Source organism: Lolium rigidum, chromosome 1, assembly GCF_022539505.1.
Source record: "Lolium rigidum isolate FL_2022 chromosome 1, APGP_CSIRO_Lrig_0.1, whole genome shotgun sequence".
NCBI classification, from domain to species: Eukaryota; Viridiplantae; Streptophyta; class Magnoliopsida; order Poales; family Poaceae; genus Lolium; species Lolium rigidum.
This window is the reverse complement of record NC_061508.1, coordinates 72,950,088-72,966,547: the sequence shown is the minus strand read 5'-3', so window position 1 is coordinate 72,966,547 and position 16,460 is coordinate 72,950,088. Positions and strand designations below refer to the sequence as shown.

At 43.5% G+C, this 16,460-nt stretch overlaps 1 protein-coding gene across 1 annotated transcript; it reads left to right on the top strand.

Moving 5' to 3' along the window:
* Positions 1–1,186: 1,186 nt before the first annotated feature.
* Positions 1,187–12,471, top strand: LOC124647259 (kanadaptin-like). Its single transcript, XM_047187229.1, has 12 exons — positions 1,187–1,671; positions 1,926–2,011; positions 2,466–2,545; positions 3,840–3,895; positions 4,450–4,498; positions 4,744–4,893; positions 5,111–5,206; positions 6,011–6,124; positions 6,214–6,341; positions 9,523–9,758; positions 11,566–12,339; positions 12,422–12,471. Exons 1-12 carry the CDS (start codon positions 1,187–1,189, stop codon positions 12,469–12,471), a joined length of 2,304 nt encoding a protein of 767 aa, XP_047043185.1.
* The last annotated feature ends 3,989 nt before the right edge of the window (positions 12,472–16,460 follow it).

The window sequence follows — 16,460 nt, the reverse complement described above, 5'->3', positions numbered from 1 at the left end:
TCCAACGCCGCGTGCGGGTTCCTGGTCTAAGAATGAGGCACCATCGTACCCCACCTCTCTTTGTCGCGCGCTGGAGTCCAGAGGGGCTAGTGCAACGGTGTTTGTCGCATTGCTCGGCTATGTGGCCTCACTATTCATGGTCTGTGCAACGGCGTTCTTCGAAACATCGCTGCTTTCCTGGACTTGCTCTATGTGTTCCGCGAGGAGGGTGCACTACCCTTGCTGGTGGTGCGAGCGCTTGGCTGCCTCTAGAACCTAACTACCAGCGATAGGGATGAGGACCCCTCTGGCGGCGAGCGGCGATGCGAGGAGGCCATGTACGATTGATGTACACAGTGGAGGCGAAGTCGAGGCGGTTGTCGGCGAGGCTCCGCGCAGGCAGACCGTGCCACGATTGACAAGGTCGGTGGCGCCCCGACTTGGCCAGTGTAGCGCTCCTGACTCGCAGGAGTCTATTGAGAGCCTCCCTAGGTTCTCTTGGCTTGGGGATGGTCCTCTGGCTGTCATCCTGGAACGATGGAGCTTACCGCGATGTTAGTATCTCATCGGAGCCTTGGCGGTGGCGCAACGTGTTGCATGTAGCTAGCATCTGTGAGCATGCGAGCATGAGTTTCGGGGAGTACACGAGCTAGGAGTAGAGCGGGAATGAGTTAGCGCGGGGCGAGGGAGATCCTGGGTAGAGGTAGAAGGCGGTGATGAATGTATATGTGTGGACCCATTTGGCCACATCATCACTGGCAACAGGGACATGACGGCTAAAACACTATGAGTGAACGATTTGCGCTATTTGTTGCTTCCACCCAAAAGTGGTATACCAAACAAAAAAAATAGCAAAAGTTGTTCTGACCTGTAAATAATTTCAGCTCTAATTGTGGTAGATCATTCTAATTTACCCAGCGTGACACCGGACCGGTTATGCCAGCAGCTAGCCCTGACCGCCGTACACGAGACGGACGGCCAGGATTGTGCGAGCTCCACCTTCGCTACCGCCTCACCCAGCCAACGGCGAAGATTGCTGCTGTCCTGTCCTACTGCTTTCTTCTTCCTACCGTCCGTTCCGCCGGATCTCCGGCAAACTCCGCCGCCTTCGCTGTATCCCGCCGCAGTCCATCCCCGCCACCTCTACCTCGTCACCGCCATCTCTTGGCTTTCTTCTCCACTTCCCACGCATCCTCTGCCCGCAGCCATGAACCCTACCATGCCGCCGCCCCCGCCGCGAAACCCTAACTCCTCCTCCTCCATGCCCCCTCCCCCGCCTCCCAAACCCTCGTCGCCTCCCCCGCCGGCGCATCCAGAGGCGGCGGCGGCGACGCCTGACGCCTCAATGGACGAGGCGGACGGGAGCACGAACCCAAGCCCCTCCTCCTCCTCCTCCTCCATGCCGCCTCCACCGCCACCGAGATCCTCGCCGCAGGTGCCGTCCGAGCCTGACGCGTCGGCTGACGGGACCGCCGTCCCCAGCCCAAGCGTCAGCGGCTCGTCGGCGGAGGATGCCGGGGACCCCCGCGGCGACACGGAGATGGCCGAGGCCGACGCGCCCGAGGAGCCGGAGCGGCGGCAGCAGCCGCGGCCGCGCGCGCCGTACGCCATCCCCGACTGGAGCGCCGCCCCGGGCCACCCCTTCTTCCTCGAGGTCATCAAGAGCGGCCAGAGCTTCGACAAGCTTGACGTGTGAGTCTCTGCCCCTGCCCTAGCGTTCCTGCACTTCTCTCTGCTACGTTTGGCGCCGCTACGGTTTCTAGCTCATGTGCGCTTGACTTGCTGAAGGACTATGCTTGATTTGCTCATGTTTCGATTCAATGCATTGTATCGCACTGTATGTGGCTTTTGAGACCTTCATATTTGGAATTGCACCAAGTTAGTCCTACATGGTGTACTGATTTTACTTGATATGGTTGGTGAAATGACTGGCGTACATTTTGCAGGTCCAAGAAAGGAGCTTACATGTTTGGAAGAGTTGATCTATGTGATTTCGTACTGGACCATCCGACTATCTCGCGCTTTCACGCTGGTACATTTTCACCATTTTCTTCTCAACTATGACATATGTAGAAGCAAAAAGTTAGGACACTAGTCTCTTGGCTTGATGTTCAACTTAATTGCTGGTGCAGAGCGAGTTCTTCAACACTGTTTGGTTTTGGGGGCCTTTTCCAGTTCCAAACGAAACAATCCCGCTAGTACTTTTTTTACATTAAGGAAGCTGGTCCTTTTTCAGTTAACCCAAACAAATTCTGTGGACATGTGATGTATTTATTGTTCGTGAACCGGTGAAGTCAGTAATAGGATCCAGGAATCCACTACTAGTAGTAATAATATATGTACTCCCTCCGATCTAAAAGCACTTATTATGGATTGGAGGGAGTAATATTTTCTTTTTCAGTGCATTTGCAACACATTCGTGAGTTTTCTTTTTTGTCATTTTAGTTCTTCAGCACACTCATGAGTTTATTTTTTTGTTATTTTAGTTCTTCAGTTTAGAAATGATGGGGAGGTATTCCTCTATGATCTCGGAAGCACACATGGGTCGTCCATCAACAAAACTCAGGCATAGTCCCCTACCATTTGTCTTACTTCAGAATATAACTGAATGTTCCTGCTTTATCCAAGACTTCTAATGTTCGTTTGAGGTTCTTCATAACGTCAAACTATATGTCCTCTTCTCATGTGTTCACCTGCCATTGTTCATGCTATTTCATTTTAAAAAGCAATGAGATCTCGGTTGGTTATATTCTCATTTTGTAGTTTTGTGTACCTCATCTATTTTTAGCTGGCTGAGTCTCTGCCATTCGAAAAAGAAACTGTCAGTTTTGTATCCTTCGTTCTTTTCATGCTTATGAGCATTTTTTTTAATTTAGAGCAACCAGGGCTCTGCCTTTTCATTAAGAAGAGAATTGGCCAGTTTGTAAGGGAAACTGGCTGAAAACTGACTTATTAGCTTATCTCAAAGCTGCTTATTGAGCTAATCTGTTTCTTCGCAAAAGGAACCTTTTGTTAGCTTGTCATGTGCTGCGCTCCTTCCTTCACAATAGGATAATACCCTTCAGATGAAGGCAAGAATGTCATGGCTCAAAGGGGATTAGGGAGGACTAGGGAGAGCCTAATCACTATAGAATGGGATGAGGGAAGAATCTCTATAGATTGGGAGCAGCACTGTTGTCATTTTAAATCCAAGCCATTTCACTCCTGATATGCGACAGGGGTATGGTGATACAACATTTCCCAAAGAAAAGGAAACAGTAAAATATTTATGTATTTATCAAGAAAATACACGACCATATGAGAGGATGATACGAGCAGTGGAATTGACACCACCGTGCACATGTACTTGCCATTTTGTAAACAAATCACTAGAAGTACTCAGATATTGCCTTTATTAGAAAATGACTAAATGTAGTTAGTTGCTGTCGCCTTATGGCAACTAGCGGATCTGTGGACTAGCAAATCACTGTATGTACTTAGGAAATCACTAGCAAATCGCCAAATAGGCTAGAATGTCGAAGTGACCTCACTGCAGGAGGTTGCTTTTGGTGTGTTTTATGCAGGACGTATCTTGAAGTATGATTATTGGGAATATTATATTCATATTGCAAATGAAAACCTACCGATGCTCTTCGATAAGTTTATTTCGTAAAATCAGGAAATATCGGTGTACCAGGGAATATCTGCACCTGACACAGATGCAGCATGTCCACTGTTTAATCCCAGACTGACTTAAATAATTGAAACTTCCCAATTTTCCTTTTCAGTTTATTGTTTATAATTTGTTATTTTATGGTGTTATTTATTTCAGTGTATTATTTACAATTTACTAGTTCTGATGTCTTATACTTAACTAACAGATCAAGAAGAAGCTGTATACAAAGATTCATGTTGGAGATATAATTCGATTTGGGCAGTAAGTTTGTCAACTAAACACCCATCTTCCATTTCTTATGTACCGTTTCTCTCAAAGATCCCAGCAGATTGCTTTCTGGTGCTCATCTGAATTTTTTGGTTTCTACCCTCTAATCTAGTTCACTGCGTGACCTACTTAGTATGAAGTTGAAGCCTTTTTGTTGATAAATAAATTACTAATTGTGTGGGGCATCGGCAACTGATTTATAGTTCATTGGCCAACTGTTGTAAACAGCAGCAAGGGGTTCACGGCCCCAAAGGAAAGCTTAACTTTGTTTCTTTCTAGTAAATTATATGGTTTACTCATAAATGACTTAACTATGCATGCTAGATCTGATGGTAAGATGAATGAAAAGATAGGCTCATACGGAAATTCTAGAAAAAAAAAAGGATCTGGGAAATATGACTGGATTATTAATTTAACTAATATCCTAAAAGGAAACAAAAATATCATGGAAGCGAATGAAGAGATGAATAAAATGGCACCAGTGTCGTTTGGGGCTCTTATCACCGGTAAAATTGGACTGAAGTTTCCTCACTCTTTTTCTTTACCAGGTCATCGCGTCTATACCTTTTTCAAGGACCATCTGAGCTGATGCCTCCAGTAAGATTCCGAAACTCCTTCAGTTGGCTCCTGCCACTACATAATTTTATTTCTGAAATATTTGTTAGCTTGCTGCTGCATTCACATCTTAAACAAAGTTACATTGATAACTCAACATATAGTTTGCTGTTCCTACTATCTGTTTTTGTTAAAATGAAAAACATAACAATTCATCAGTAAACAGTCAACCTCCTAATACCTGTTGTGGGAGTTTCTTACATTTACCTATTTATCTTTTATAACAGGAAAAAGATATGCAGAAACGTCGTGATGCTAAGATTCGGCAAGATATGCTTGATCGTGAAGCTTCCCTTGCACGAGCAAAAACTCAAGCAGCTTTAGCAGAGGGGATCTCATGGGGTATGTCTGAGGATGCACCTGAGGAATTGGGAGAGGTTAGTTGTTTTTTTCTAGCAGCATTTAATTAGCAATATTAATAATCCTGCAAATACTTGGAGGGCTTGTACACTTCTTTTAATGAACCTCTTCGAAGTTTTTCTTTCTTCATGAAACCAGATTTTCCCAATTTTCAGTTGTATTATTATATATTTTTAGGAGTTCTTAAAATCATTGAGATACCTTGTTCTTACTGAACATGTTGTCATATCCTAGGATGAAGCAGATGAGATTACGTGGCAAACCTACACAGGTCAGCTTACCGAAAGACAACAAAAAACACGCGGCAAAATAATAAAACGAATGGAAAAGGTAAGCAGTTGTTCTTCCAAAATACCATCATCTGTTATTGCATTTTCTATATGCACCTAGATTATGAAGAATTTGTAATTGCATTATTTCATTTATACTCTACAAGGGTGAAACATTCAATGTGGTTACATAGACGTTGTTTCTAGTTCATTATCCATTCAATTAGAATTCTGGTGATTTGTGATGAAAACGAAACTTTAGGTTTGGAATTCCCTTGCATTCTACTTGCAGCCATTTATTCTTGAGTTGATTTCACAAAAAATTCTAGATAGATTTGTATGTTAGGGGTCCTTTTATGGCAAATTCTGAAAGTGTAAATCCCTCTTTAACAGAAGGGACAGGCTGCCTTCCTTTTGTTCAACGGTAGACGATGCAGTAGCTGACGATGGGTGTTCACCCCGCTTGTGTGTTCCAATAGTTCCTTGACTGTGAGAGGTAGGGTAGTGGCCGGTGACACCACTGGACATGGGTGGATGCTGTGGCAGCTGTGCCACTGTAGTTAGATTCTAGAATCTGGAGGTTGTAGTACAACAACATGTTACTGGCGGTGACGGTCAAGGGATTAAGCCTGCCAGTGTTAGTTCTTGTAGAAAGAAATGTAGAATGTCTGACTCTGAGGTACCAAGCTCCTTGCACTGGTATTAGGCTGTAGGCTTTGGGTGGACAGCTGTCTTCAGATGTTCCATTATGGACAGTCCTTCTGAGTAGTACGCAGCATGCTCAATTTTCTGAATATTTGTTTCTTAAAAAAAAACTGCCATATCATCACTGATAGATTCACATCTCTGCTTGTCCCTAAGCTAGGTTGCCAACATGAAGAAAGAGATCGATGCAATAAGAGTTAAGGACATTTCTCAAGGCGGGTTAACGCAAGGTCAGCAAACACAGATTGCACGAAATGAGCAAAGGATATCTCAGGTTACTGGGTCACAGCTTTTACTTGCATTTCTTCATATGCCATCATGGTTATTTTTCTTGTTAGATCAGTAATAAATCTTTTTCTTCAGATTATGGAGGAGCTAGAAAATCTAGAAGAGACATTAAATGACAGTATACAAGAAAGTCTTGGTGCTCGTACTGGAAAACCAAAACGTGGTAGCCATAAAGCAAGTCTCGAGGAAGAAGAAGTTATTAGGTTTGTACTTCTGTTTGGAACTATGACTTCTGCATTTGTTGTTCTGTATCATCTTCTTAACCTATAAGAGCAAATGATGATGCAAGATATCATCTCTTAACCTATACTCCAGCTGACACAAATGCATGTAAAAGACAAAGGGTCAATAGAATATATGATCTGTTCGGGAAAAAAAAGAACATTCGGTCTAGAAGACTAACCCCTTTGTTTGGGCTTTGGATTCTGAGATTCTGCTGTCAATCCTGATTCCTGAGAATCAGCTGCGATTCTTGATTTCCGAGAATCAGAAGCTGTCTGTTTGTTTACTTTGCTGTTTAGGCAGCTTTATGGACCGTAATTAATGGAAAATGTACGTTATGTCTTCATTTGTGCGTGTTCTAGTTATTGGTTCTGTCGGGGTTTCATCGAAATGACAAGTATGTATACGAATATTTGAGAAATTGAAACCATCATCCAAAAGTGTTAATTGGATATATGCCATTGCAATTTTCAGCTATTTGAGATTTGAGAAACACCACTACAATTTTAGGATGTATGCACTCTGTTCATTTTATTTTGTGTTTATATTAATAGTCGTTGATCTGATGGTTTTCTTGAACATGTATAAATTACCTCTTCTGTTGGTTGGGGGTGTAGAAAATAAACCGATGCAGTAACTCTTTAGCAGGCATCAAAACCACAAAATCATAATAAACAGATCAAGAGCAAGGTTCACAAATAAAATTCTAGCTTTTAGTAACAGAGGTATCAAAACCACAAACTCATAATAAACAGATCAAGAGCAACATTCAGAAATAAAAGTCTAACTTCTAGTAAACCTAAAAATAAACTCAAGCCGGACAGAACTAGACAGGGCCAAAGCGGGCACCCCCACCACACAGAAGTTCAGAACAATAATGAAATCCAGAAGGGATAATCCTCCATACGACCTTACCTTACAGTCACAATATCATCAATCTTCAAGATCATTCTAACACACTCACACGCCAGCGTGATGGCACTGGTGCTGACCAGCAACGGCTGCACGACATTCTCCTCCAGGATGTTTGTGATCTGGCCTTTCCTCACATTGATGCCGGTGTTCTTCTCACCCTTGGCATGACGGTTCCTTAACTCGGTAACAGAAGTGATCGGACTGAGCCCCGCATTCTCTGCCAGGGTGTAGGGGATTACCTTAAGCGCATCAGCAAACTCCTTGTTGCAGTAACTCTCCATCCCCAGGTGATGAACTCAACCTCGTCCCTCTCGACATCCTTCACCACCAGAATCTTGGCCTTTGCAAGATAATGCGGCGACAGATCGGTGACGGCATCGCGCAGAATGCTCTTCTGAATGAGGAGCACGTTGCATCCAGACGCCTTAATCTTCTTGACCATCCCCAGGATGTAATTCCGCTCCTCGCGGAGGATGCGGTCCATCTGGGCATAGTCTGAGACGATGACGCTCTGCTCAATGTCGGTCTTGGGCGGAGACACCTGAAACTGTATGACGGCGATCTTGGCATTGTCGATCCGAGATGCCCCCCCAGCAGCATGGCTAGCCTTCTTGTCAAAGATGAGGCCCCGGACAAGCTCAGTATCATCGACGGTGCCACCAAGCTTCTTGATAATGCGGATGCCACGGAGATCGAGGAGTTCTGGGTGGGCGGGATCAACCACAGAGAGCGCAGCGTCAACAGCGAGGGGTGCGAGGAGGCTGGAGTATTGGGAGACGACCTTGGAGTTGAGTGCCGTGGATGCAGATTTGACAAGGGAGTCCCTGTCGGAGAGCTCGACGGGGATGGCCATGCCTTGGAGGACCTCGACGGCGCGGGCGGCGAGGCGGTGGAGGGAGTCGGCGACGGCCGTGGGGTGCGCGCCGGCGGCGATGAGGCACTGCACACGGCGAAGCAAGGATGTTTGTGAGCCGGCGGAGAGGAGCTGTAGCCGGCGGCCGGAGGCGTGGTTCGGCGGCCGGGAGGAGCAGGTGGGAGGAGAGGATGCGGCGGCCGGCTGAGCGGGCGCGAGGCGGCGGCCAGCCAAGCGGGGCGACGGGAATCGTGAGCGAGGCTATGCGTGGGTCGGGCGGATGAAGAAAACGGTTCGGCCCAAAAAAAAGCTCGGGAATCACCTCTTTTCTCAATTCTCAGATTGTGGTACTCTGAGCGTATTTTTTAGAATCAATTCTGGACAATCTAGGTACTGTGGAGGGCTGTTTGTTTCGGATTCTAATTCTACAATAGGTAGAATCCAAGAATCAAGAATTTAAGCCCAAACAAAGGGGTACAACCTACTTGCTGGATCTTGAGGAAATAGTACTACTAAATAAACAGTTAGACTTTTCTGTATTTTCATTTTTACAAGTGAGGAATCAATACAAATTTTTATAGAATTGATCATCATCTATGTGCAAGGCTAGTTTTAGTTTGCACACTGAATGTTGAAGTTTTTTCCTTCTCATTTGAACACTAATAGTTAGCTATGAATATCTGCTTTACTTTACTGATCGATAGACATTGCTGATATTAGCAGTATGCTTCCTATTATTTTTGATGAACCTCGTCAGTGGGTAGGTGGCTCCTTCAGTTCATTAAAGTTGATGAGAGTTGGTCCTGTTTAAGATAGAACCAGCCAAAAATCTTATAATGCTCGGTTAAGTGGAGTAAAATCAGGCAAAAACCCTTAGAAGGGACAGATCTGCATAGCTAAACTAGGCCTAGAGCACCACCAGCAAATATGTAAATGCCCTTAAGGTTTACCCAGCATGACATACAGTCAAAGCACAACGCTCACTAATGCTGCTAGCCACGTCATTGTCATGGTAGTCTGGCACTAGGACACATGAAACTGAAAACTTGTACTACCTTGCAGCCACTTTTGCTTACTTTGAAAAGTTACACATACCTGTGAGTTTCTCCTGTGATTGTAGAAAGAATATACACTTGCTCTTGGATTTTGTACACATTCGTCAAATAGCCCGACAGACAGTTTTGAAGTTCAATTGGTCTATTATAGTTATGTAGTGTGAAAGTGATGTGATGTATTTGATTGGTCAAGTAGAGATAAACTATTTGTTGTGTTTCTACTAGTGTGTGTCTGCAAGTAGATCTCTGTGATAGAATGTGGCTCTTTACTATGCCCACGTTAGAGCTTTGCATGCTTGTTCTCATATGCTGACTGATTTCCTGTGTACCTTTTATTAGCGACGATGATGATTTTTTTGACCGGACAAAGAAAAAACCATCTAATCAGCAATCCAATGGACAACAATCAGTTGAGACCGCTGATAGTCTTCTTGAGAAAAAAGATATCATCACCAATGATATTGAAGGTAAAAAGAAGTTGCTTGAAGAAGAGAAGAATAAGCTGGCTCAGAGACATGATGCAGATCATGGGGATGACCTTGATGCTTACATGAGTGGATTGTCATCTCAATTAGGTATTTTACTGTGAACTACATGATTTATATTGATGAATCTCAGAATTTCATCATTCATGGATTTTCCTTGCAAGTCTGAAGTCCAAGTAGTACCACTAATGACCCTGTCTGTTGCCTGTTCACTTCTTTTTTTTTCCTCAAATCAGAATAGCATATAACAACTTTAATATCAGTCTTAGTAATGGCTTGATGGTCGTTATCAGTACATGGCAGTGGGCGAAAATAATGGAAAAGCAAATGACCTATGTGTATTATGTACTAGCTAAAAACTTTGGTCTGGAAGTTGTAGTGACCTGGCCTCTGCTTGAAACGAGTGTTTGGAGACAACCTATACTTCAAACTTACTCCCTCTGTTCCCAATTGTAAGACGTTTTGGCAGTTCAATTTGAACCGCCACCTCCGTTCCGATGAATAGGGCTTATAAATTTAGTCAAAAGTCAAAGCTTGCAAAGTTTGACCAAATATGAAGAATAAAATATAAACATGTACAAAATAAAACAAATATATCATGAAAATATATTTTTATGGTGAATCCACTAATGTTAATTTGGTGTCGTAAATGTTCATATTTTTGTCTATATAATTGGTCAAATTTAGTGGATGTTGACTTTTGACTAAATTTATACTCCTTCATCTGAACGGAGGGAGTACTAGCTAGCAAAGGCCCTCAGCTATTGACTTCAATAACTGAAGTGATTTGTTTATCTGGAAGGAATCTGTTTTTTGCATTTCTTCTGTAGCAGCGACTGAATATATCTGCATTAGCTTTAAGTTCATTATACACTTTATATAGACTAAAAGTGAAGATGTCAATTTAGAGTTACTGATTGCAGTTAATTAATTGTTTTGAGTCACTGTCTAATTTTTATTGTGCAATTGTGACTTCTGTGATTGGCTCCAAAACATGTACACCAGAAATACTTTTAGTTTGTTTGCAGGCACAGAGCTATGATTTTATTTATTTATTTTTGCCTCTGACCAGAGAGATTGACCATCCAACATTGTTTTAATGCATCGACCTATGAATATTTTTAGTTTCCAGCAGTACTTTAAGCTAGGGTACTTATTGGAACTATGAACATTTCACCTTTTCTGTTAGAAATATATGAAATTGTCAAAAGCCTTTTTCTTGTTCAGGTTACTCTTGCATTGTATTTTCCTTACCTAAGAAGCTAGTATTGAACATGATAGCAGAAGATGTTTGGTTAGGCCCATCCCATTAGCTATCCCAGGCTTTGGCTGGTAATCAGGAATCGGTTACTTTTGAGCTGGCTTGTTTCTCTTTGGTTCCATGTTCTAGAGTTCCCATTAAGTTTTGAGACTATTCTAGTTTGCTAAAGTATGCCTGCTCCTCCCCGTGAAATCGAGCCACGATTCGGAATTGGCTGCTTCCCATGGGGTTTATAGTTGCATCTGATGGGATTGTGGTTGTGTGTTTTGTCTTTTGGTATCTAAGTGTGTTTGGTCATCAGGTCCTGTTGGCACATTAGCGTTTAGGAAAAGGATAAGCATACTTCTCTTCCTTAAATTTTACTGACTAAAAGCTACATTAGTGCACGATGTCACTATTGCACAATGTTGATTTTGCAAATTGTGTGGACATCAAATTTTGCATCAAGTGCCAGTTACTTTGCTTAACTCTTGATAAGATTCATCATTTGTACATGGATGTACATAGCCTGAATTTATGTATTCATGCACACATCTACTTCGTACTTTCCTTTCTATTTTGTGTATTCACTGTCTTTAGTCTTCTAACTAATTGTTTTTAAAAACGGTCTTCTAACTAATTTGAACTTCTCAACAGTACACGATAATATTACCAAAATTCAGAAGGAGCTCTCCGATCTTCAAGCTGAGCTGGACAAAGTAGTTTACCTACTGAAGGTAGCTGATCCTATGGGAGAAGCAGCTCGCAAGAGGGATCGAAAGCCAAGCGAAGCAAACCCTCAAGCATCTAACCATAATCCAAGACCAGAAGCCGAAAAAGAAGAAAAAACTGCCCAAGGCAAAACCTCAAAAGAAGAGAAATCCAAAAATTCTTGTTCAACCAAAACAGAAATGGATAAGCCTGCCGAGGTAGAAACAGATGCTTCCAGGAACCAAGAAAGTGCCAACAAACCTGCATTCACCATACCGAAACCCCAGTGGCTTGGTGACAAGAGGATTGTAGAGCCTGAAGAGAACTGTATAAAAGAAGCAAATGCCAATGCTGAGGAGCCTGATGATTTTGTGGACTACAAAGATCGAAAAACCATTCTTTCTAGTTCAGCCAATGAAAAGGATATTGAAGAGGCCTCTCCTGGGCTTATTCTACGGAAGAGAAAGTCCGCTGAGCAGTCAGCTGGTGCTGAAGCAGAACCATCTTCGGTTGAATCTGAAGCATCAGCAGCTGATGCTGTGGCCCTTCTGCTAAAGCACACACGGGGTTTACAAACTTCCGAAGAGACCGAGAATGAGAATGAACCGCAGGCGAGCAAGAGAAAAGGGAAAAAAACGAAACAAAAACGTGTGCTGGGCCCTGCAAGACCAGATTTCCTTGAAGCAGGTCCAGATTATGAGACATGGGTGCCACCTGAAGGTAAGGATAATTTATGAGTTAACAGCCACAAAGTGTGTAATTTTGTTTTCCCTTGACGACACTAATGTTGAACGATCTGTAGGTCAAACTGGTGATGGCCGTACTTCGTTGAATGAGCGTTTGGGTTATTGAAGCTTTTTCATCCTAGACTTTACTGGCCTGTTGCGCCGCGAAGAAAGATGCACTAGGAGTTTCTAGTGCTGCTGTAGTTGGTTTGTGAGTATGGCGTCAGAATCTTCAGATGTAAAGGGAGCCTTTTGGACAGTTGCTTGCCATAAACCGGGAGGATGCAGCAGCACAGTCGGAGGAAGATTTTTAGATCGTTGTTTCCGGGCAAGAAGCAGCAAAGGGACATAAATGACAGAACTCTTTGTCGAGCTCTCTGGATGGAAGGCAAATAGATGGTAGATCTTTCAGCTGAGCTTCTAGGACGTTGTTTGTATCACAAGGTTGTAGATCAGAATGTGTATCATGATGTTAAGGTTTCAGAAATGGTGTATATCACCAATGTCGTTTCTCAATACAGAGGTGGTGTTAGTCTGTGAACTGTACTCATGCTGAGTGGTGTTCATTTTTGTTATTTTTGCCTGTACCAGCCTAGTTTACCACTGTTGTAGTGGTGGCCTGCATTAGGATTAATGTCTGAACTTCATTACTTCCGCTGTGATGGAAAGACGTGACATGTTCTTATATATCAAAACTCAAAGTATTTAGACATTGGTCGACAATGACATTAAGGTAGGTCATGTGATAAACTTAAGGCTTTATATCTGCAAAAATATTATAAATATCGCTTGCAAAACTATACCTACAAAAAGTGGCCATTCAAAGTTTATTTACATGTTTTCGGTAACATTGTACTAGTTTTCTTATGAGGTCGTTGGTTATCTGGACGAGAAAATGTCTTGCATGTTCGATTTTCTATGTTTGTGTGTGTGGTTCTTTTTCCTGATAAGTACTATCGTGTGCTAATCCACCCTACCACATTCAGTTAGTTAACAACAGAAGTTCCAGCTTTTGTGGTGTCTACAGATAGGTTAATAGACAGCTTAAAGGGCGGAGCCAGGAAATATACACTAGGGGGGCCAGGCATTCAACATAACTCTAGAATGAAAAAAAAAGTGAACACAATATTTAGGCGGTAAAAAATGAACAAAATATTTAGGCGGTAACCATGGTTGTAGGAAATATATAGGGCGTATTGTATTGAACTCATCAATTATTGCATGTGTAAGAACCCCCTTCCAATCTCATTCTCGGTGTATTTGAAAGCCTAGTTTTAACTAGATTCATTGCCGAAAATGCGTGTTCTATTGTCGCGGTTGAGGAGAACAAACCGAATCAGCGTGCAAGAAGAAACACTCAATACTTGATGTATTCAACAATGAAACTAATATGAGATGAAACTAAGGCATGAACTGTCAATGGCAAGATGAAAACGAATAATCAACCGACCTTCCCGTTTTCACAAGTTGATGACAAAGACTTGGTCTGTAGAGATGGTCTGTATTTATTTTAGCCAAGATTATCGTACTGAGATTAATCACCAGAACTCCAGAAGTGATAAACGTGGTCTGTAGAGATGGCCCATGGCTGCTTGCCTTGCTTCGAAGACTCAAGAATGGGGCTAGAAGCCTAGAATAGAGAGAGAGCAGGGAGAAGCTACGAGAGGAAAAGCACATGGGGAGTGCAGCCTCGTGTAGCAGTGTGTGTGAAGGAGACGAGTAAAGGTCAAAAGGCCTTCTCATCTAGCTGTAGGATCTTACGTGACCAGCTGCCGTGTATTTTAATCGCTGTTACAGACTTACAGTGTCTGATAGATGGATATAGAAGAGGATACCTAAACATCTGCATAAGAAATCACCCCCCTAGGCTCCGCCTATGGACAGCTTATTGTAGACAGTGTCTTCAATTTCCTTTGGGACAGACGTGGAGGCAGCATACAGACAGCAGCCGACTAAACCAATGCTCATGCTCTGAGGAGATAATTGACACGAACCATGGGATCCGCGTATCTCACTTCCTAATATCCCTATAATCCCGTTTAGCGGAAACGGGTCATCCCATAGCGGCGCTGCTTGAACAATTACTACTATTGCTTCCATCCCTGATGCCTCCTAGTCCTAGTTCTGCTTGTGTGCGTGCTACCGTTGGAGGCCATCTGGTTTGCCTCCGCAACCAACTAAAGTAGCCTTCTGTCTACTGGACTACTGGATGCGACTTACACTGATATTTCAGCTGGTATTGTATACTGGACTACTGGACGCGACGCGTATATATGTACCTGCCCTCTGTTGATTTTGGTGAAACAATGCGTGTCCTTTCGGGCTATCGGTTGCGTGTTATATAGACAGGGCAAAGCTCACTGTGTGGCCATACAAAGGAAGTATGTGTACGGTTGAAATACTACTCCGTACATCGTACGCGTACAACATTACGTACGCTAACACCCTCCACTCGAACATGTTCGTTTCCGATACAATACTGAAGCGCGACCCTTAAATGATAGCACGCACATGGCACATCCAAATGGTTTTGCAGTGCATTAATTTTTTTACTTGCGCGAAAGATCTGAATCTATTTTACAAGTTTACAAGAAGTACAAAACACCTCAAACATGATAAAGATTACACCGAGCTCCTTGGACCACCTAAAGATCACTACTACCGCTAGAGCGAGCTGCCGATGCCTGCTGTTGCCGCTCCCTTATTGGAGCCGGTCTGACGTTGTTTGATGATAGTCGCAAAGTCTTTGTGCACGTGTCCATAAGAACCAATGCCACGGAGCCAGAATTGTCGCCATTGAACCATTAAATTGATCCGAATCTTCTAACAACAAATCAATAGTACACGTAGACTCGGTGAGATCCACAACTAAGGGGACCAACGCCCAAAGCCGGAGTCGTTGCCATTAAACCCTTGAATTGATCCAAATCTTGTAAGAACAAACCTATCGCACACTAGACTGGACGAGATCCACCACTCTAGGGAAGCAACGGCCATACGAATCATGCCCTCCTCAACACCACTAGCGAATTCGCCGCCGACAAGGTGGACGAGGAGTGGGTATATCTTATTCTTGTCCCGCACAACATCGCCATATCCACCATAACGATGATGTTGTTTGACCAAACTCTAAGTTTAGGGACTCTTCTACAACACCGAGCATAGGCCCGAGGTCCCCACTCCCTCCCACGGCCGAAGTGGCTAGTAGAGAAGATGGGGACTAGACGATTTCCAGTTATAGGCGGCGAGGAAGATGCATATAGAGATGGATCCTAGGGTGGGAAACTCTAACAGCCGCCTCTCTTTCTTTCACGGGGCACTGCCACTAGTGACGAGTCACTAGTTGGCATTAAATGGTGTGACCTCTCAATTGTCCTTTCCCCAAGAACATGCTGGAATAAATGGAAAACCAGGTATAAACAAATTAGGGGACTCTAAATCAAAAACTCTCTTTAATTTTACATTATATGTAATTTGACATTATATGTAATTTTACGTTAATTGCCCAACAATATGGAATTGCTAAGGAAAAACGGCAGGCACATTCAACCATGGAATTTTATGATACCATAACTATTTAAGAGTTACAAAATGGAAATTGTTAGGATAAAAACAACATGCCTAGCACAAGATCACGCAAATGCTGCAGCTAGAACACCTAATAATCATAAACAGAGAGGTGTAGAGATGCATTACGGGGCATTGAAGATCCCATCGATGCCTGCGTGAGACAGGCTTGGTGCGACGGTGTTGATGACGAACTAGTGGTCGATGACGATCTGGAGATCCTCCTGATCCCCTCCGGCCGCCACCTACATTGCCCTGGAATAGCACGGCGAGGTTCCAGCCTTCCCGTTGCTTATGCGCGGACTGCGATCGGTGCAGAGCTTTAGGAATATTGGGGAGCATCGAGACTAAGTGACTAACAGATGAGATCGCTAGCCACCGGGGGTTCCTCCTTTTATGTGCGCATGCAACAGGGAGCCACGAACCATTAGTTGGTTGGCGACGCCCCCGATTAGGGCGTTCTGTTCACGTACGAGGGTTTATGGACGTTGGTCCACCATGCGGCTCACCCTTTGACTTAACGTTAAGATTGACTCTGTCTTATTTTCG